This window comes from Phasianus colchicus, chromosome 8 (genome assembly GCF_987193195.1).
Source record: "Phasianus colchicus chromosome 8, bPhaCol1.hap1.1, whole genome shotgun sequence".
Classification (NCBI taxonomy): domain Eukaryota; kingdom Metazoa; phylum Chordata; class Aves; order Galliformes; family Phasianidae; genus Phasianus; species Phasianus colchicus.
The window spans coordinates 22430583-22452433 of NC_143443.1; the positions used below are offsets into that span (position 1 = coordinate 22430583).

The window sequence follows — 21851 nt, forward strand, 5'->3', positions numbered from 1 at the left end:
AAACACTTTCATATAGTATTTGTGTGCAGATATGTCTGCCTCTTTAGCTTACCTATAAAAAACCCCTACAAAAACAATTACGCCACAGGAAGTTTTCCCTGTGTTTGTATTTCTGTTTGCAGCACAAACAACTTTTCCAGAAGTTAGCAAAAAATCCCCTCTTCCTAGCATCCTTGTTCATTCAATTCATTGCCTTTCCATATGTTTTTATGTTGCTGTAATATTTTCAATGCATTTTCCATAGCTGTTTTCTTTCTAAACTGTTTTGCAGCTTCAGTACATGCTGTGAAGCACCACAGAACTATCAGAAAAAGAGCAAATGATAGAAAGTTTTGTATTCTTCAAGTGGAAAAGCTCCACTTAAAAAGAATGATTATCTGAGCAATGAGCTCAGCTAGGCAAGTTGCACATATTTGACAACAGACACATGAATATGCAACTGCTTGAATCTTAGGTGACCAGATAGTCCTCAGATAAGATTGTACTAGCTGCTGTTCTGAGATTGTTTTTAAGGCCTGCATGGCAAAGATGACAATATCAGAAGTAACAATTGGAGAGCAATTGCAGATTATAAAAGAACAGACAAAGGGAATGACAGAAATTACTCAGTGTACTGCATCATGAAAAAGGAGAATAGAAAATCCTAGAGAAGTTTGATTGCTAATTAATAAGAAACTGCAGAGCAGTGAGAAAGATTGAGCAAGTTAATGCCTCTGTTTTGAGGGAAAGACTGTGAAAAATGCTGCAGACAGACTGCAGACAAGCAGCAGCAGCTAGCTCTCTTTGCAGGCTTTTTCAGAAAGGCAAATGCCTTATTATCTGTGTGAATCAAGGACAGGAGGCTGACTTTATGCTTCTGTCCATCCCTTTGTTCTGCCAAAGTAGTACCACTTGGATGCGCGGCCTTGCTGACTTCACAGTTCCTAAGTGGAGAGGTCTGCCTGAAAAAACTCTCCCTGGCTTCTGGACAGGGGTTGAGGACTCTGTGTTAGGCTGAGTACACTGAGCTTATCACTTTTGCTGCTTCTGAGGGCTTGGCAGTGAGAGCAAGGCTAAGGGAAGTTGTCAGTCAGCACAGAGGGAGAGTTAGCAGCAGCCAACTATCCTGAGGAATCAAACCCCTTTTTGCTTCTTTCATTGATTAAAAGTGTTAAGAGAGATGGCTTAGCTATGGCTTGCTGTGAAAATATAATCCATACTGGTCTGCCCTGCACCCAGAATTGCTCACTGGCAAACAGGACAGCACACCGTGGCATACCTAGAAATACCAAGCAGAGAAGACAGTCAGCACATTGGAGAACAGGACCTGTGTACATAATTATAACAACAAATATCAGAAACAGCCTCAGCAAAAGAAGATGCAGTTCAACAGAAGTACAAAGTCCTGCCCTCAGACAGGAATTACTAACTGAAAAGCTGAAAAACGAGGTCAGCAGTGCACAGGAATTTTCTGCAAGAAAAGCAAAAGTCTACCTGAAGTAGATAAAGAAAAACAGAGTTCATGAAATGCACGAAGTAATCCCCTAGTTCTACAGAGGACTTGAGGGCACTGAATTTTGAGTGCTGCACATCAGCAAAGATAGGAGAAAGTCTATGGAAGAACAATAGGAGACAGGAGATCTAGAAAAACTTTTTATGCGAATTAAAGAAGAGAAAAATATTAATCTGAGAAATGGGGAAAGGCTGCTGAAAAACAGCAGGAAATTTGTCTTCCTTATCCACAGTAGACAATGCAGTGCATAATGGGTCTGACACGTAGCAAGGGAGATCAAGATTAGACACAAGGAAAATATGTTTGCAGTAATCACCAGAAAAAAAAATCATCTAGAGAGGCTGAGGAGTAGATATGTTGGAGGTTTGTCTAATTTACTGCTAAGAACATCTGTCAGGAAGTACATTGTTGATATAGATGAGCTTGTCTTGGGACATGAGAACAGATTAAGTGAATTGTTAAAGTCTATTCCAACCTTATTTCTATCATTATTTACACAAAAAGCTAGACTGTAACAGTCTTTAATTGCTTTCATGTTTTTCCAATAATAAATGCAAGCTTTTTACATCACTATTTGTTACTCTGAGGATGCAGGTGGTGTTGGCTAGACAACTAAAATAAAAAGCCAGCCACCACTGATGCACTTACTTGGTTTTGGGGTCCAAGAGCATATGTATCAATGTTTGCAGAATACGGATTACAGTTAAAGACATGCAGGAAGTAGTTCTAGCAATGAATTTACTTATGTCCAAAATTAAATTATTTTGTACCAAGACAAAAACAGCACAAAACCCCAGCCAGCCCTCTAGTTAATATTATACAAAGCAACTTCCTATTATGTGATTATTATAACATGATTACTATTATGTGATACACAGTGTTCTATAAACAAGATTAACGCATGTAGTCCTTTTCTTAAGTATACTGAAGTTGCTTATGCAGGGATTTTGCTGACCATATTCTAATCTTGGCTTTGTCCACAGCTGTACGTGAACTTGGGCTCTCCATCACTGTACACTATTTCACTTACAAGAACAGCTGTACTGTCTGTTCAGGTTCACAGAGTATCAAATTTTGACTGCTTTTTTTGCTATGTTAGGAAATACAACAACACTGCTCCTCTCTAATATCTTTTGCATCAGCCTTGTGAATCACAACCATTATTTATAAAATACTTTCTTAATGTGATTAATGATGTCTGAAAATGCAAAGCATAAAGTTTCCCTTCCAAATTGATTACACAGTTTCTTAACTCGTGGGGGCTTTTCTTTTAATATGGGTTAAAGTGGGCACTGCTTTCCTAAGAAACACGCAGAAAATAGCTCCTTCATCACAGACACAGTAGAAAATGAAGAGGATTATGGGATTTCATTTAAAAATACTGTAGAGCACTTGAGAACATGGCTTTCTTAAACAGGAGAACTGAAACAAGTAGAGGTGGGAAATCTTAATCAAATTAAGCTGCAAGCATTACAACATATTAAATTGGAGTGACTTTATGCATATTACAACTGCCAACGTGAGGGGAAGACGACAGCATCGTTTACTGAAGAGCATGTCTTATCAGACCATGCCCCTAGTTACTGGAGATCATTCTTATTCTACCTAGTAAAAAAATAAATTATGCCAGAGTCTAAAATCTGTCATAAATAAATAAACAGATAGGCAGGTTGATAAATAAAAGAAGTTGGTAAGAATTAAGCATGTTTCCTCTCCCTTTTTCCTGTGTAGTGACCTGCAGTACAGGTCCTAATACCCTTCTGGGCAGAAGAGCAGTAGAGAATCGTTCTCCTCTGATGGAATCTGATGCTGTTCAGCCTGAAGCTGCAGAGAGGAGGAAGGCAAGCAGATGTCAGTTATGTAAGTAGCAAGATACTTTGTGATCCTGGAGCCTGCTATTATGTATTTCATTTCTACTTTCATATTCACTTAGAGAACTTGGGCTTTCAGTTCAACTAATGCCTGAAATGAGATCCTGAAGTTTCTCCGTGCTATGTTGTTAAAATAGAAATATCCAACCATGGAATACTGAAACAATATCTCCGCAATTCAGAATTAGTAACAGACTCTGGTGAAACTGCAGGTTTGAAGGATGCATGTGTCCTCACATGGAGATCAGCAGTTGGCTTGTCAGCGTGGGCAGGAGAAACCGAATTACGCAATGAAGAACAGCAATGAGGAACCTTAGAGCAACTCAAGGAGCAGAAAGTAGTTTTTGCACACCTGGCAACCTCAGAAATCTTTCTAAAGGAGGGAAAAGAGACCAAGTCCTGCAGGTCCATGGAAACGTTTCTGACCTTTCTTGGGCACACCAACTACAGAACGAGTGATCTGCGCTCTGCTGCCCACATGCTGGACAGAAGCCACCAAAGATAAGAAGAAATTCCTACATGCACTAGAAATGAAGCCCAACTTCTTTCAGCTGTAAGAGCACCCAACATATTCACAGAAATTTCCATGGCTGAAAAGAGGCTTTTGTTTTTTCTAACAAAACCAGAGTGGCTATTTCCAGAAAGGCTGGAAACTGTCCTCAACTGAGCACCCAGAGTCAAAGGTCTCAAATTTAAATGCCCAACCTACAGGCTCTTATTCCCTCCTAAGAACTCTCCCCAGCATCAAGCAGAATGAGTAATCTATGTGTTGCTCATTATTCTATAGGTAATGCATGATCTCCATAAGAATATTCTCCAAGAAAATGCTCTCAAGGTCTCAGCCTTTACAGTAGCAGGTCTCTGCTGGCAACATCTGACAGAACTGTGTGCAGTTTCAACAACATAATCCAACAGAAAACAAAAAAACATCATTCAAAAAGTAAGCATCAAGTAAGCTCCTCCAAGTTGTATTGCTTCCAGAGCCATATTCTAAACAACATGTAGAAGGCGTTATAAGGGTGTTTTTACCTGTTTCATACACTGCTTCAGATACCGAGGTAAAGTGGTCTTCCACTGTATACTGTGCCAGCTGGAGCGTGTCCAACCCACGAACAGAATCATTTCCTCTAGTCCAGTAAAACATGACATCGTTGATGTTGTAACCCCCTGTAGTGGTATACAAGGCAATTATTTTTTATTTTACACAATAATTAATTTGTGCAGAGCAGTTATGGCTCAGCTGTTTCTTATTCATCTGCCTGAAAGTACAACGAGACATAAACAATGCGACTTTCGGCAGAATGTTAATGCTTGTTTGCAATAAAACTGCCAAAGACTGAACATGGACAAATTCTTACCATTTAAAAGCTGTCTTTTTTGGAGACAACCCTTCTTATATCTTTTATTGTAGTATAGATGACATAAACTAACAAAAGAGATTAGTACCACATGGCATTTAAAAAGCAAAAGCTTTAAAGATTTTAGGAACCAAAACAAAGCCAGCATTTGATGAAAAGTTGAGCTGGCCCTTTGAGGCATCCCAGGATGCTTTCCAAATACACTACAGTGTATTTAGTCTTCCCATCAGTAGAAATGAAGAGCTGAAGATCCACATTCCAGAGCTGCACTCCAACCTGAGCTTGGGTCATCATTTGGGATGGATCTTGGCTTGGGAGCTCAGCCCCTTTCCAAGCACACCAGCCTAGGTGCTGAAGTTGTCAATATGCATCACAATTATTGCTAAAATACCTCTGTAGCTTTTTCCCCATTATATTAAAAGGCAGGCAATTTTCAGACTAGTGTATATGATTAATTCAAGATTATGTTAATGTAATTTACATGTTAACAGGGAGCATTTGAACATCTTTTCCTTTAGCTTTCTTAGATCAATCATTCTTGTATTTGACAGACTTATATTGTGCAAGTTAATAGCTAAGCTTAGGGGACAGAACCACAAGCAGATGATTATTTTTAGGCTCCAGTCAATTGTAAGTAAATTACACTCAGAGACAATAATGCAGAAGGGTACGTACTGCTAAAAGAACAAAGCTCTAGAATCACAGAAATAAAAAAGAACATTTTTACCCTTTTAATATAATGGCATTGGCTCTTGCAGTGTGAAGAAAGTACTGACTTCTTACAGCCATTTTATGTGGGAAAAACAGGGAGTTCAGAAACTTCACTTCAAGGAAACACTGTGCTGGTTACCAGTTAAACAAATAAGGTGATAACAAGTGTATTGCCAGGTGGAGGTTCTTTTGCTTGTTCCAAAGTATCTTCATCAATTGTATAATTAGGAGGTTTTTGTCATTCTACACATGATAATACCTTCGACATACTAATTCTAAAACTCTATTTGTGAAGAGATTCCTGAGGGAGAGTCTTTCCAAGAGTCAGTAAAATTAAACAACACAGAGCTCCCTTTGTGTAATGTTATACTTTATTCAGGGAATTAATACCTGACTATAACATTTTTAAAAGTTTTAGACAGGAACCTTAAACTATGTTATTTTACAAATAATCTCTTTTTTTAACACTACATTGAGTTTTCTTTCTTACTAATTCCTCAAACCCAAAATGTCTAATTCCCGTGCTTTGTTGATATGGTGTGAACAGCTACCTTCAACAGGGTTAACCACAGAAATAGTAAATTTGGGATTAAATATTCATAACGCCTAATACAAATGAGTTTCTTTACCATTCTGCTGCTAATTTTAATTTCTCTTGATTGTCAAGCACAAGCTGAGTGCCTTCACATGGCTCTTCACTGCATAAATGCTAAAGGATGAGATGGAAAAGGAAATAAAATTTCAGAGATGGGCCCACAAATGAATATGTATATGAACAAGCCTGTGTGGGTGGATAACGGTAGGAAAAAAGCCTCCAGCCCAGAATAAATGACTGCTGGTGTTACCTCCCACAGGGCCCGGAACACAAACACTCCCAAAGCACTAACTGGTGCTCCACAACATTCTGAAGCACTGCGAAAATGGGAAAAAGCTATAGAAATTTCAGGCTGTAAAGTGCCTCACTGTGTAGAAAGTATAACATAATTTGTGCTGTTACCTATCAATAATGAAAGAGTATGTTGTAAAGACCACTGGAGGCATTTTATTGTGTAAAACCACAATATCATGGCATGTTTGCCTTTACATCAGTTAGAGTTTAACATCTAACACACCTCTTTCAGCTGAAATACTTGCTACATATTTTATATTTTATTTATGAGTGTATGGATGTGTATTTACACTTGCATTCACCATTCTTAACTTCATACAATGTATTTGCAAGTAGCGATGGTGTCATAATTGGCCTATTAACTGATGTAGCTTATCTCATGAGGAAGAAAGCACCATTTCCAGTGTATCTGTAAGAAAACATTACAGTGCATTGAAGAAAAAGGCTATGGCTAAAGATATACTCTTTCTTTCTGCACTCACTGTTTCTAGCTGCTCTCCTCAAAACTAAACACAAATGACATGAGAGCTTTTGTGATGACATTGCTAAGTTTTCCCCTTGGACAGCAGGCGCTTGCGAGCTTTGAAAAAGCAGATGGAATCATTCAGAACAATGTTTATTTTTAATTATATGGGGAATTCTCCATTTTTTTTATTTTTTTATTATTATTTTTTTTTATAAATCATGTCTCATTTAAAGCTCTATGTTCTGGTGGGACATATATTTCATTCTGGAACTGAATGTTATATGACTCATTAAGCAACGTGTTTACTATAAAGCCATATATTGTGACTTACCAATATGTTCTTCCAAAGGAAAACAAATTGGAGATGAAAACAAAAATTCTTACTGGAATCACTGTTAAACAGATCTTATCCCCACAAAACTGCTGATTCCAGAGGGACTGCTGTGTGAGGAAAGTTTGGGGGCTGATTCCCTTTGATTCATAAGCCATCTTATAATTGGTCATTACCAACACAAATGATGAATTGAAGTCACACAATTCTGAAATGCTAAAGAATAAAACTCAACAAGTACTTAAAGACTTTCCAAAAGAACATTTTGAATACGTATTAATAAATATTTGACTTTTTTTTCCATCTCATAGAACACCTCTTAGGTGTCACTCTGCATTTTCCCATGGAAAAAAAAAAAAACAAAAACGTTTTGATATTGTCTTAACAACTGAATTAACTTTAAACATACACAATGGGTATCTGCAAATTGACCATGATTAGAAAGCATTTCAATGAAAAAAATACGTGGACATTCAGTGATGCAATGAGAACCTAAAAGAGGAGATTTAGTGTTGGTCCTTCCACTTAAGACATTTTTTTCCCACAGCACTGTCACAGAGAGAATTAAAGTAAGTCATAGAAGGATCTCTATATTTCCCCTCTCAGAACAGAACTCTGTGCAATTACTCTTTTTCAATATGAAGACAGTAAATTAATGAAATATGAACTCTATGCCTTAAAAATAAGTCTTATTCTAATTTCTCTCTTTCAGGTAAAAAAAAAATCGCAATATCTGAAAGTGAGAAAAGAGGCAAAAATGACTAAAAGACATTTTCTCAGCAGTGCTGACAAATGCCTGCTCAAAGAACCCCCCCTAGAGACAGACAGAATAACTGCAGCAAGTCCTGCAGAACAGACCTAGGGGCATCTCCCATGGTTTTATTTAACGTAGTATTTCAGTACTCACACGCTATTTTCAGTGAAGCTTCAGAAGTTTGTCTGCGTGTGAAAATACTATTTTAATTCTATTTTAATTATTTCACGTATTTAATTCTATTTTAATTATTTCACTTGGCTTTTATGAATACTCCAGCCTCTTCAGTAATACTTAACAGCCAGCAGTCTATGGAAATGATCACTCACAGATATTTCTCTAGTGGCATACAAATACTAAGAACAACTTGTCTTACAGCTTTCCAGTTGCAAGGTACACGTCTGCTTATCCATTGGGTATTTGGTAAGGTCCATGCTGCATGCAACAGTTGTGGTGATCCTTGAAAAACAGAGTAACACTGATTATTATGGGGATAAAACTTCATCAGTAAAAACAAAAATAAGCCATGTAACTTTACTGAATACTTCAATCTTGAAGAATGTTCTGCAATAAATAACTCAAATCAGTCAGTCACTGTAGCTTCCTTTCCTCTGTGATGATTCAACAACAAAACAACTGCAATGGCATAAGGGGCAATTCCTGTGTTTGGTCTGCTCAAGAGCAAAAGAATCAAAAGAATCTATGTAGATATGAAAATGAGACTTGGTATTAAATTTAAGAATTTAACTATATCAATCAACCATATTACGTATTTGTAAAACTATAAAACCATGTACATTCTACTTCTACAAATAGAACAGCTTTTAAAGCATAAAACCATGCTAACCTGAAAAGCTTCAAGTGTAACCAGAAGCCAAACACAAAGGCTGGTACATGGTATATACATACCGTATAGCATACAAGACTGTTCCGTTAGGGTATATTCTTATCAGACGATTCTCAACAGTGATATCATGAAGAAAAGACTTTTTTGAATCAACTATGAAAGTATCTGGGACCCAGAGCATTTCCACAAGCCGACCATCTAAACTTAAACTCTTATTGCCATCAAAACAAAGCCTCTCATCAGTCCACCGCTGCCTCAGAAATATGGTTGCCGTGTAATCCTGAAGTACAATATATAAAAATATATTATATGTGTGTATATATATATATATATATCACTTAGAATAAATCACTATTACTCCATTTTATTAAAGTGCACAGAACCAGCTGCTGAGCACTGAACTCTGTGTCCCAATCCTAAACGCTGGCACTTGGATAGCAGCAGTACGGGCCCTCATATGGCCACATTTTCCAGCACTTGAAGTGATGTTGTTGTCATTAAGAAATATTATCTCGAGTAGATTTTGTTCTTAAGGTCATTGAAATTTCACAGTAAATGTTGATGGCCTCAGCCTGGGGCCATAAATCAGCTGAAGTCATCAGAGTTTTGACAGCAGATAATCTGTCTCTGTAAATCTTTAAATCTTACAATGATTTATATAAGTAAGTGGTTACAAACAGCATTTTGTTCACATAAACCATTAAATAATGCAATTTTAAGAAAACTGTGGGAAAAAAATGTATAAATTCACATTCATAATGGCAAAAGAATGAAGTGTAATAGGAATTTATGGAAATATATTAAAGATATCATCACCTCTTAGCTGCATATATCCTTTTCACAAGAGCAGGGAAACAGCAGCACCAAATCTATAGAGACCTTGGAGATCACTGTCAGGACAACTCACTTGCAATCTGAGTATGCCTTGTAGTCTGACATTAAAACCACGTTATTTCTTAACATGTTTTTTAATCAACTTTTGATGTTATGGTGTATTTTAATCACCATGATAAGTCAATCTTTAGTTCAGGCCTTACTTCTCCTTTTCTAAATACCTGTGAATACTTGCCAAGTACAAGAGGAATTCTCAGATTCCATTTATCTAGAAGTCTGAGTAATTTAATGGTAAGATGTATTACCATCCACATAACCCTATTTTCCTATATTGAATATCTGAATAATGAATTTTGTCTTCTGTTTCTGTGTAGCAAGAGCAGATCTTTAATTAGAAACGTACACTCCATTTCATAGTTTGTTCAAAAAGAACTAATATAAATCTAACGAAACAGCTGGAATAAATTAACACGTGACAGTAAAAGAAAAAATAATGTGATTGTTTCTAAACAAAAGGAAAGGGAGTGGCTTCAGAGTCACGTGCAAATATATCTAATTCTCTGAAATGTGTAGGGATTTAGACTTTCATTCGGAAAAAAAATACTGCTCTATATGCCTTTAATTAAGATTAATACTCAGTAGCAAATTTCTGTTTATATCTACAAGTGATGTGATTTCCATCTGTACAGGTTTTAGGCTAGAAATCTTGTCCTTTCCAACTCAGTACTGAGTATAGTGCTATAATCTCTCATCTACAGTGAAGAATTAAATTATTTCTCCCACCAATCAAGAGGGAAAACCTCAGTCACACTGCCAGCAAACGTAAACACAAGACATTAGCTTACCAACAGACAAAACAAAAAGATTACAAAAGCTACAATACCATGTTTATTTCTGATATGGTATCAATGCTTGCAATATCCAGACTCATTCCAACAGACACAGGACCATCTGCAAGAAAAAGAAAGTATTTACTCAAATTTAGACTAGAAAAGAATTTCATTGATCACACTGCCAAAATACAGTATTACTAGGCTAACATTACCATGGTTTTAACAAATGTGCTTTATTTCCTAGGGTGGATTTGTATGATTTTTTTTCTCCTCAGAAAGAAAAGTAGAGGGGAAAATGCTGCAGAGCAAGGTGTGGAAGGCACAATCCCCACAATACATCACACCCTGCTGCTCTGAGGTGCAGAGCAGTGGAAAGAATTCCTCCAGTTGCAACATCTGGTCCGCCAGATGTTGGCAAACAAAGGAGATGCTCCTGGCAATGTCACATGCTTAATACACAGATGGGATATCTGAGTGACTTTATTTACTGCCTGCTTAAGAATACATTGTCTATACTGTCTTCCTGAATTTTAACATCTTGCTTTTGATCACTAGCAGTTAGCTTGTGACACATATTTGCATTTATAAGGAAAGCAAGGCAGCTGAATTGATTCAGTGTGATTAAACACCTTATCTAGGTAGCGGCCGTGATGTTATTGTGATGTTAGTACACTCAGGTTCTCATTTCCTTATGAAGGTACTTCAGAGTGCCAGAAGATGCACCAGTTGTGCATTTTAAAATGCAGTTGTGCAGAGCTTTCGTGGAAACATGACATCAGACCTGGCTGGGTATGGGCAGAACTAATAGAGTAGATACAAAAAGAAATCCCTAATAAATACGTGCATCTTTCCAAATAATTTGAAAAGAAGAGAAAGCAACACTTAGAAATGAAGAAATAGCTTAGATACAAACTATGGAGCTGATAGTGCCCATACATCACAGGCATGCTGCTGAAAACCCCTGCGGGCCACATGTAATGCATTATGTAACTCTTGCATGACCCCAGATAACACAGAGATCAGGAAGATGAGACAGACACACTATCCCATCAAGCAACACATCTGTGTGTTTAGTTCCTTTCAGAATATTATTTCCACTTGTAAAGCAAGTGTTGAAGTATAAATCTCTGGGACAGCTTCCGAATCATAGAAATCTGGAACTCCTGGAAGAATCCATAAATGCTTCACTCTGGACTCAGCTGAAAGTTAAAATATAAAGATCAAGCTTAATAAACGATTGCAGGCTTGCAGCAGCCCCTGATGATAATTCTCTACTTATTATATAGCACAAACTGTAGTTAGAGATGAGAAGAAATTATTCATCAACTGAAATATTATGGAGGTTAACTTCAGAACAAAATTAGTTGACTGAGAAGTTCCCAGACCACTGACAGATTGCTCTTCTGTTTCCTTCCATTCTCTTCTGTTTCTGACACTTTAAGAATACCTTCACGCTCTGTTCCTCCTGTGTCAATTTGAGCAATTGAGTCAGTTGATATTTATGCTTACCATTGTACTCTACTATCAGAGGTAAAATATTGTTAATACAGCATTTAAAACAGCACAATTATTACAGGTACACTGTGTCAGACCTTCAGAAGTCGTGAGATTTAAAAAATAAGTGTGATTTATAAACTTTTTCCTGCCTTTTTTGTTTGCTTGTTATCTTACAGATGCATCAGAGCATAATATTGCCAATTACCACAAACAGTTGGGACAGGGAGCTTCATCATGCAAGGCCTATGCTAACTGATGGTCCTCTCTAAGAACAATATAGCATAAAGCTATCTGTGACATGTGGCTAGAAATAATAAGGCTGTCCTATTATCACACCTTATATTAATGGTAAGAACACTAATTTATCTTGCCTTGTTTAAGGCAATGCAGATTAGTGAAAATGTTCATTAGCAACACTTCAGTATCATCAGTGCTACTGTGATACGTCTGAGAAGAAAGCTGACTTCTGAGAAAGATTACTGAAAATAATTTTTTTTTTTTTTTTCCAGTTTCACTGAAACAGGAATTCATCTCTCCCTCCTTTCTTTCTCACTGCAGAAGCGTTGGGTGACTCCCATAAGCAGATCTGTAGCTTAGGACAGAATGCACTTAAGCTCAGACTGATTGTTCTAGCAGCAAATTGCCTTGCAGTTCAATTGCTAACATGCAGTAAGGACAAAACTGATCTGCTCTCCTAACCCTGCCAGTCTCCACGGTCCAAATGCTTCAGCTGTGCATTCGGCCTGCCTACAGCCAAGCTTTCATGAAGACTCATCAGAAAATGACATCCCCTAAGATATTTTAAGGAGATATTTGCCACAAGTCAAAGTAAAAATAATTATAATAATACAACTGCATAGCCAACAGTAGCATAGCTTTCAATATAATTTATTTGATGGAAGACAACTAACATAGGTTTCAGAAGAGCCTTAAGCAATTCTCTCAGGAGATTCTATTTTTCTGGGTCAGTAGGGAATGAGGGTCATACTGGAAGGCCATGAATACTGTAATCCTCTTCCCTAGTTTTTAAAGTCTCTTCAACAGACTGTTGGGTGGGAGGAAGAAAAATGGCAGAGGGATTGCTGTTGGCTAGATGTGGTTGTGGGATCCCCCATTTGTATTTCTGATCCTGGGAATTATCAAAAAAATCTCTTAAGAGGTGATACCATAAGGTAAAGGAGAAAGATTTCACTCTACGAAGGTGAGCTACGGCTTTGTCATGTCACAGTTAAGGCATATAAAGCAATAATTTGTGGAAACAAGGCCAATGAGCTTCACACTCCTTCATAGACTGAGATGCTAAAGCATGTGTGCTTCCCTATGTAGCACATCAGCAGTGAAGCAACTAACAGAGACTGAGTGAAAGCTCAAGCACTAATTCCAATTTCAGTAGAGTCTGAACCAAATGACCAATAGAGAAAAACAACTAAGTCATCATGATTGAGCATAACCCAGAAAAGGTTTCATAAAGCAAAGGAAAACCTCTTCAAACATCTTCCAGGTTAGGAGGATAGTAAAATGCTAGCAACATGTGAAGGATGAATTGTGCTTGAAGGAAACTATGGAAGCGACCTCTATTAACATTAGATGCTGAGAACAGTTGTGCTTTAAAAGTTAATTAAATCAGAATAATATTTATAGTTAAAAAGATATTGATTTGGTCTATTTTGGGAGGGGGGTGGGGGGGGCTGGTTTGTTTTTATTGGGTTTATTATTTATTATGGTTGGTTGGCTTTTTTTGTGAGGATAATTTATGGCACGTTACTAAATAAGTAAAGCAATAATAACAGTTAGAATGAATCTTCTCATAATTATCTATCAGGGTTTCCTCTGAACTTCCACTGAAAGCTCTCCTGTTGACAACTTCAAAAACAGGGCAGTAGACCAGATGAGGTAGACAGTTCCTACATTTCCGTATGTTTGGCAGAATTGTATGTATAACAACAACTTCAGAAGAAAACTACAGATCAGAGGAAATCTGATGTCATATTTTGTCATTAGTAAAATGAGTCTTAAAAGTTAAGAGTAATCTGGCAAACACACAAAAGGGCAAGTCTTGTTATAGAACCAAATTTCAAAATCTAAACTTCAGTAGAAGTTAAAAACGTATGTTATGTACTGAGACTATTACTTAATGCACTTTACAGATATTAACAGTAATTCCACATGGGAAAGCTGACAGAAGAGTGGCAGATGCACAATGAAGAGTTAACAGCTTACTTTAAATTTACTTTTGGACCACTGCAGTGATCACGATCTGTTAAAGTTTGTATCAACAAAGCAAACCACCACCAAGTCATTTATGTCTTGCAACTCCAAGGACCTACTGCTGAAATCAGTCAACGACATAAAGAATAGCTAGTGCTGAGCCACTAGTGCATAAACTCAGTTCAAGAAAACTTAAAACAATGTTGGTATTCAGAAATTTCTTAACAAGAATGGCTATTTGAAAGAATACCTCAAACTTGCAGTAATACTGAATTAAAAATATTATGGGACTTCTAGATAAAGCAATACATTACACTTGGATTTTGTCAGTGTCTTTAACTTCCTACCACAAGACATCTTTCTTGACAAATGCATGTTATACGAAATGACTGGACAGATGAAGACAGGCCTTCTGACAGATTTCAACTATAATTGTTAATATGAAGACATCAGAAGACCGACTCATTTCTAGCAGGAATAAGGTTCAGTTCTATTTGTTTGCATCAATGATCTTTAGGAAGCAGTGCATCTTTGCAAGTACAGTTTATGGACGCCATAAAAATTGATGGGGATAGTAACATTAGCAGCTTAAGTTGTTAAAAAAAAGTATTAAAATACAGCCAAATGTAAGCAATTAATATGAGCACAAATAATGGAGGCAGTATGTACAGGACAGGAAACTCTCTTGGCAAGCAGCGCCTTTGAGAAGGATTTAGCGGTCGTCACGGATAATCATTTCAACATGAGCATTCAGTATTATACTTTGGCAAGAGTACCATTCCAACAGGGAGCAATACAAAGACTTAAGTTACCTTACAATCTAGACTGTACTGGCAAGGCTGTTATTAGATCGCTGGGATGAGATTTGTTTCCCACATTTCAAAAAATGTGTAAACAGCATAAAGAGTTCAATAGAGAGAAACAGAAATATTCCAGGAGATGAAACACTCTGGAACTGTAATATGAGAGTTTATAATATGAATATTAAGGAATAGCATTTACTGAGCTCCTCCAAGAGGAGACAGTGGCAGTAAGCACCCAGTGATACAGTACTATGTTTGCTAATAAAGTTCCCAGATTGTGTATGATGAAAACAACCTGAAACTTCATATTAGCTGATTTTTTCTAATTGAACTTCAGCACTGCTCATCATTCAGAGTCTCTAGAATTCAGCATTTTAGTGGGGAATGGGGATGAAATCTGTCCTGCAGCAAGCTGGTCTTGACAAGGGTAGTCTCACAGTCTTATTTCTATAGGAAAGAAAGGAAAATCTGCATTACTGTCCATATGCTGAAGTTTGTATTTTTGCATCAGGTCATGCATTTATCAAACCGCAAGTCTTAAGGATTCAGCAGCAGTTGTTTGTTGGTTTTTTTTTCCCCATTATACAAGTGGCCACATGTATACTCTGGGCTTTTTGCCTTTCTCTGAAGGATTAGACATGGCTACATCTGTAAACAGACTCCAAAGGAGAAAAGCTAATTGGTACATAAAATAATATTTACTTGACAATTATTTGGTATTAATTTCTTGTGTGCCCTGTGAGCTTGTCTCACCAAATCAGAACTTCTCAGATATGCTTAACATCCCAGCATCTCCTGATATCTTCAGGGGTAAACAGCAAACTTCTGAAGACCAAACTGCCCTCATCTAATTAAACTAGAACTTAACATAAACAATATTTGGGAAAGATATGGTGCCCAGGCTTACATGTAAGATTGGACCAGAAGACTTAATTGGCTTTCTTGAATTTAAACCTTGAGATCCTGAAAAGTATTGCTAATTAAAAAGCAATGGAAAATGATCTTATAAATGCGGTTTAGAGTAACTGATTTAAGGATGGCACTTCTCTGCACCACTTGAAAGTAGCTTCCATATTCAAACACACTTAGCTGTGACCTTTTCCTAGCCTCTCTCTTTTTAATTAGAATACTTAAATTATCACATTCAATCACAGAACAAAATCTATTTGTATAAAGTTATTTACAAGATTTTATGCATCCCTTAACAACTCCATGAACCTGATCCAAGCCTCACTGAAGTCAGCAGGAATTTCTCATTAATTCAGAGAGGTTTGGCACAGCACCTAAGTTAAAAGATCATTCTACACAGTTTCAGCAGAAATTTTAAAATCTGCTTGTCTGGGTGCGATAAAGCATTGGGGTCATGTAGCACATTTAAGGAAAATAACTGCGCATTTTGAAATCCCTTATGTTAGCTTTTCTAAGGAAGACTTCCATATCTATCTAGAAGACTGTGATGGATATTACACTGAGAGGCACTATCTACTAATACTGGTATAAAAATATTCCATATTCCAGCCCAAAGAACAGCTAAAATCATTCTTCATTAGGTAGCGTTTCTAACCTATTAATAGAACTTCCCAAGCCTATTTGCTCAGATTATCTAGGACTTGCTTGATGAAACAGCTCAAATTGGAGCATTAAAATGCTATAGTTAAGAAAATGAAACACTAATATTCAAATGACAGAAAAGACAGCTAACAAGCCCAGTTAGGATTCCTGTGTATCAAGCACTATGTGAGAGTACCGCTGTAATTTGGCAACTGGAATGTGCCACCCAGAACAGACAAATGTAACTATTCAGTTAATTTTACATGTCTACACATCCTTGAGGTACTAAGCCTGGCTTAATCTAATGTTAGGTACCCTAATAAGATGCCTAGAGATAGGAACAGCAGTGTCTGCTTGGCATAATTGGCAGTGCTTTGGTAGCAAGGTTCTGCATGGGTGACCTGCATGGGAGGAGACAGCAAGATTAATCCAGAAATCTAGAAAACCTACTCATTCTAATCCATGCAAGAGGAGACAATTTAATGTCATCGTAGTCACCAAATTCTAAGTAAAAACATCATCATCTTCTCATTAACTTGGGTTAATTTTCAGGAATATGCCAATCCCAGCACAAGGACTAAATATAAACTAAGAGCTACAAGCTGCAGTAATACTTCCATGACAAGTAAAGATTCCTTTTCCCTAAAGCCAGAAGAAAAAAATTAGAAATCTTCATTTCATTATCATTTGCTTATGCCTAATGGACATTTTATTAACTGAAAACTCATTTTACTAGATATTGAGGAGTTCAGTGGCACCAATTTTGTAAAAATATGACTATAATTTGGCAGCATCACATCAGAAATGTCCCATTCCCTGCCTGAAGAAAAATCTCAAGGACAAATGTCTTTGAAATTACCATGAAGTACATTACATTAAAAATGAAGCCAACCTCTCGCTCTCTCACCCTTGATAAAAATCACATTTCAGCATCCCATTTGGCAGCTCATGGTTGAGAGGCAGCTGAACATCAGCTAGAATTGTTCCCAGGTGGCCAGGAAAGCCAATGGCACCCTGGCTATCAGAAAGTGTGACCAGTAGGATCAGGGAAGTGATTGTCTTATACTTGTGTGAGGCCACACCTTGAGTGCTGCATTCAGTTTTGGGCCCCTCTCCACAAGACATTAAGGCACTGGAGCACAATCAAAAGAGCAGCAAAGCTGTGAAGAGTCTGGAGCACAAGTCTTATGAGGAGCAGCTGACTGGGACCTTTTAGTATGAAAAAAAAGGAGGCTCAGGGAGACCTTACTGCTCTCTACAACTCCCCTCAGAGGAGCATATTGAAATGGGGTTGGCCTCTTCTCCTGGGCAAGAGCGATAAGAAAATAGGTGATGGCCTCAAGTTGTACCAGGGGAGGGTCAAAGTTGGATATTAAGAAAAGCTTCTCCAAATGAATGGTCAAGCATTGGAACAGACTGCCCAGGGAGGCAGAATCATCATTCCTAGAGGTCTTCAAGAAAAGGGTGACTGTGGTACTTAAGGACATGGTTTAGTGTGCATTGTGGTAATGGGTCAATGGCTGGACTACAAAATCTTCAGGGTTTTTTCCAACATTATGGATTACACAATTCTATGATTATAACCAGCTAGCATTAAGCTGAAAATGCTGTAGATGTAAACAAATACCACTATCTAGTTTTACAACTGGTCTCTTCACACATATTTATGAGTGTGTATTTATCACACAAGTGAATCACAGAATCACAGAATCACAGAATCGTAGGGGTTGGAAGGGACCTCCAGAGATCATCGAGTCCAACCCCCCTGCCAAAGCAGGATCCCTACACCAGGTCGCACAGGTAGGCGTCCAGGCGGGTCTTGAATATCTCCAGAGAAGGAGACTCCACAACCTCCCTGGGCAGCCTGTTCCAGTGCTCCGTCACCCTCACCGTAAAGAAGTTCTTGCGCACATTGGTGCGGAACTTCCTATGCTCCAGCTTCTGGCCATTTCCCCTTGTCCTGTCTCTGCACACTGCTGAAAAGAGTCTGGCCTCGCCACTTTGCCCCCCACACCTTAGATATTTATAGACCTGGATCAGGTCCCCTGAATAGACCATATTCTGCACATCTCTGAAAGGAAAGGAATCTTGGGCACAAAAAGAGAGACAAGCATCTTGAGAAGACTAGCTTCAAGCTGTCAGCTGCATATTTCTTCCCATTCCACAGGAATACTTTCATGCACTTTAGACAACAAATGCAAACTTCAGGGTTAATGTTCATATACACTCTGTTCATTTTCCTAGAAACATGACTTCCCTCCCCATAGTAAATCAGTACTGATGCAATTGGACAGGCTGTTTCAAAAGTCACTGCCAAGCAATCTTGAAAAAAGCTGCACAATATTGGGATCAACCTGGGTCATCCTAACCTAAATTATTTTTATGAAATCATCATTTTTTGTGAAACCACAAACTCCACATTTACATCTGGCAACATTTTTCAGAGTGTCAACCCATTCTTTCAGTAGTAGAGCAATTGTACATCCATCAGAGATTTTTGGACACAAGTGTTTGCATGCCTGAGCTGTGGCCAGCAGCAGTTCTGACAACTTCTGGGAGTGCTTGACTGGCTCTGCATGTGACAAGCTTGGGCTGTGTTTGAGCTCCTGTCGGAGTTCCAAGGGAACTAAGAAAGTCCCTACCACCCCTCTGAAAAAAAAAAAAAAAAAACAGGCAGAGAAAGAGCTACAAATTTACTGCCTTACAACAGCTGAGAAAGAATTCTGTTGGTGTTAAAAAAAATATTCATATCTTGGAAGTGCTATAGTGTTGGTTAACTAGGATAACAGGGTTTTGTATTGCAATTCTGTTTGCATTCTGTTAAAGCACATCCAAAACAGCAGTGCCAATGCATCTATATTACAACCCTGAAGTAATGAATGTAATAACCAAGTTCAGTGGTCACTAATATATTTCTCACTGTGCAACATCTCAAATGAGAAGGTATTCATTTAGTTGTCATTATTACTTTGATCTTGTTAATAATATCGTGATTGTGAGATATCTAAAAGCAGCTGTATCAGCAGTTGAGGCAATTAAGATAAAAAATGAAATAATTGTCTCTCTCCCAAATCCAAAATATGGGTTTCCTCTTAATATTTTATGGATTTGATTCGAAAATTGCCCTTGGCAATTGCCCCTACTGCATAGGCTGATAGTCTAACCAGGTGTTTGGATGGCAAGAGGTAACAGCATGGTCTGAGAATCACTTTTACATGGGATATTTGGGATAAAGACAAATAAAAAGCCTTCACTTGAAACCCTTAAAATTTCTGAATTTCTAATTTAACAGCAACTGCCTAGCATTCATTGTGTAGATTTATTTTCTGACAGACATGTGAAGCTGAGCATCTTTCCAGTGTGCAAACTACCTTCTGTTTCTGCAGTTAGTCCAGGCAGAAATCTATGACCACAAAGCCTGCAACTCTTCATCAGTATTTCCGATGCATTCACTAGCCAGAATTGGCAAGGAAGATGTTCACTAAGACTTCAGGTGTGCAAAGATGATTGTACTAGATATCAGTAACATCAGACTTTGTGCTGGAGACAACACAGGTCTTTCAACCTGGTGACTGTGGCCTTCCAATACAAGGAACTCACATTTTCAATTAATTTACCCCTGCAGTTCTGGAATGAAACCATTCAGTGATCTTTAAGACCCAAGGCAATTCTCTTGTGCACATAATAGATGCACATGGTACATGGTGTGGAATAAGATTTGCCTGTGCTTTTATGAGGAATATGATACATAGCACTTTCTGATCTTTAAAATTTTCTATTGTTAATATTTAGGAAATTATGATAAACTACGTTTTTAAATAAGTGAGGTTCTATAGGTGCCTCACTGAGAAAACACAAACATCAACATCCAAGTTCCCTGCAGACTTGGTAGTTTTGTCTGTGAATGCTTGGAATACATACACTGTGGGCCACAAAAACTATTACACTATATTCTAACTCTAGATAAGGGCATTAAATATAATCTGATGAGTCGCTATCAAGCAGCAGCACGGAAGAAAACATTTGCTCTCATGACTGATTTTCAGGCATGAGTTTCATGACAGTCAGAGCTTTTCTACTTACTGTCAAAAAATGGACGTAGATATTTGTTGTATCCTTTTATTATATTTTGTATGGTTGGGGGAAGAATTTCACCTTTTCCTTCAGCTTCAGAAATCTGCACTGACCTAAAAGAAAAAAGTGAGGATGTTTTTAAAAATTATCATTGGTTATTAAAAAAAGATTATGTTCCAGACCAATACTGTATTAGGGTCAAGGTTACTGATGATTATTGCAGATCATAACACTCAAAATATTTGCATGTCTGCATTTTACAGCACTGCAGAAAAAACCATTCTAGAAAATACCAGATTTGACAAACTGTGTTAATCCCTTATTTGCAAAAGACACTGCTTTTGTATCTTAAAACCTAGCACTTCTTTGTATCTCACCTGAGAAAGTGACTCAGTCTTCCTTAATGCTTCCTCTGTAAATAGGGCACTAATCTAGGAATGTGGGTGGGGTGTTGATTGTCTATTGCAGTACTTAAAATTAAGCTTCTTTTTACATAATGAAATACATTCAATTTAGCTCCTGGAGGGAGACAGAAACCAGCCTCAGAGATTAGTGCATAAAAACACTTCTAAAAGCCTGCTTTTACAGCAACATTTTTAAATAGGTTACAGAAATAACCCTGTTGGGCAAAATCAGTGAGGAATAAGAATATACACCACTCCTGCGTTCAAAAGCAGCTACAAATACAACATTCATCAGCTAAACACAGACAAGTAAATACAAAACTCACCTCTGCATTAAGGCCTCTACTGTAGCTTCACATAGAGGCTGAGAACAAGCAAAGACAGTGGGAAGCCACACACCTGGGAAGCCTATCTGGCTGTGGTTGGAACTCTGACAGAGAGCAGCCATCTGTAAATTCATCAGAAGAATGTTCTACAAGGGATGGGGGCTCTGCCTCTCAACTCTTCTTAGCAATACAGAAGTACTAGCAACCCAGCCCTGTGAAGAAAAGAGCTAGGCTTTATAGAAAAGAGCGTAAGTGCAAAGACATGGCTGGGTAAGCACCCACCTTTGTGAGTTTTCTTGCTTCTGCCTGGGTATTGCTCAGTTTCCTCTTCCTAACCCCCTCAGAGCTGCTCTTAGAATCTCTACTTGCTCTGTTTAGCTATATTTCTGAACTGCCCATAGCCTTTCATAATGCACTTCTTTGACTGCAATATTACTATGTTTTCCAGCAACATTCGAGAATAGTTTGAGGAATTCTATCAGAAAAGAATGGATTTTATCCAACTGCAACATAACAGAAAGCGCCACAAAGACAATAGAGCAGCAAAGTCCCAGGCTTCAGCAAGCTCAAATGCAACAGCTCCAGATACAGAAATAAAGAAG

General features: G+C 37.8%; 1 protein-coding gene across 5 annotated transcripts in view; it reads right to left on the reverse strand.

The window, feature by feature from the left end:
* LOC116231742 (gamma-aminobutyric acid receptor subunit pi-like) overlaps positions 1-21851 on the reverse strand; it is a 45271-nt gene that overhangs the window by 10397 nt on the left and 13023 nt on the right. For 2 of the 5 annotated variants that reach the window (XM_090145300.1, XM_090145301.1), the window contains 5 exons: positions 20529-20632; positions 10437-10504; positions 8782-8999; positions 8249-8331; positions 4393-4530 (listed from right to left, as the gene is read on the reverse strand). In XM_090145300.1, coding sequence (XP_090001426.1) covers positions 4393-4530; positions 8249-8331; positions 8782-8999; positions 10437-10504; positions 20529-20632 — 611 coding nt within the window. Of the gene's footprint in view, positions 1-4392; positions 4531-8248; positions 8332-8781; positions 9000-10436; positions 10505-20528; positions 20633-20896; positions 21039-21249; positions 21462-21851 lie in introns of those variants that run through there. The other 3 variants (XM_031597702.2, XM_031597701.2, XM_090145303.1) reach the window with 3 other exon arrangements.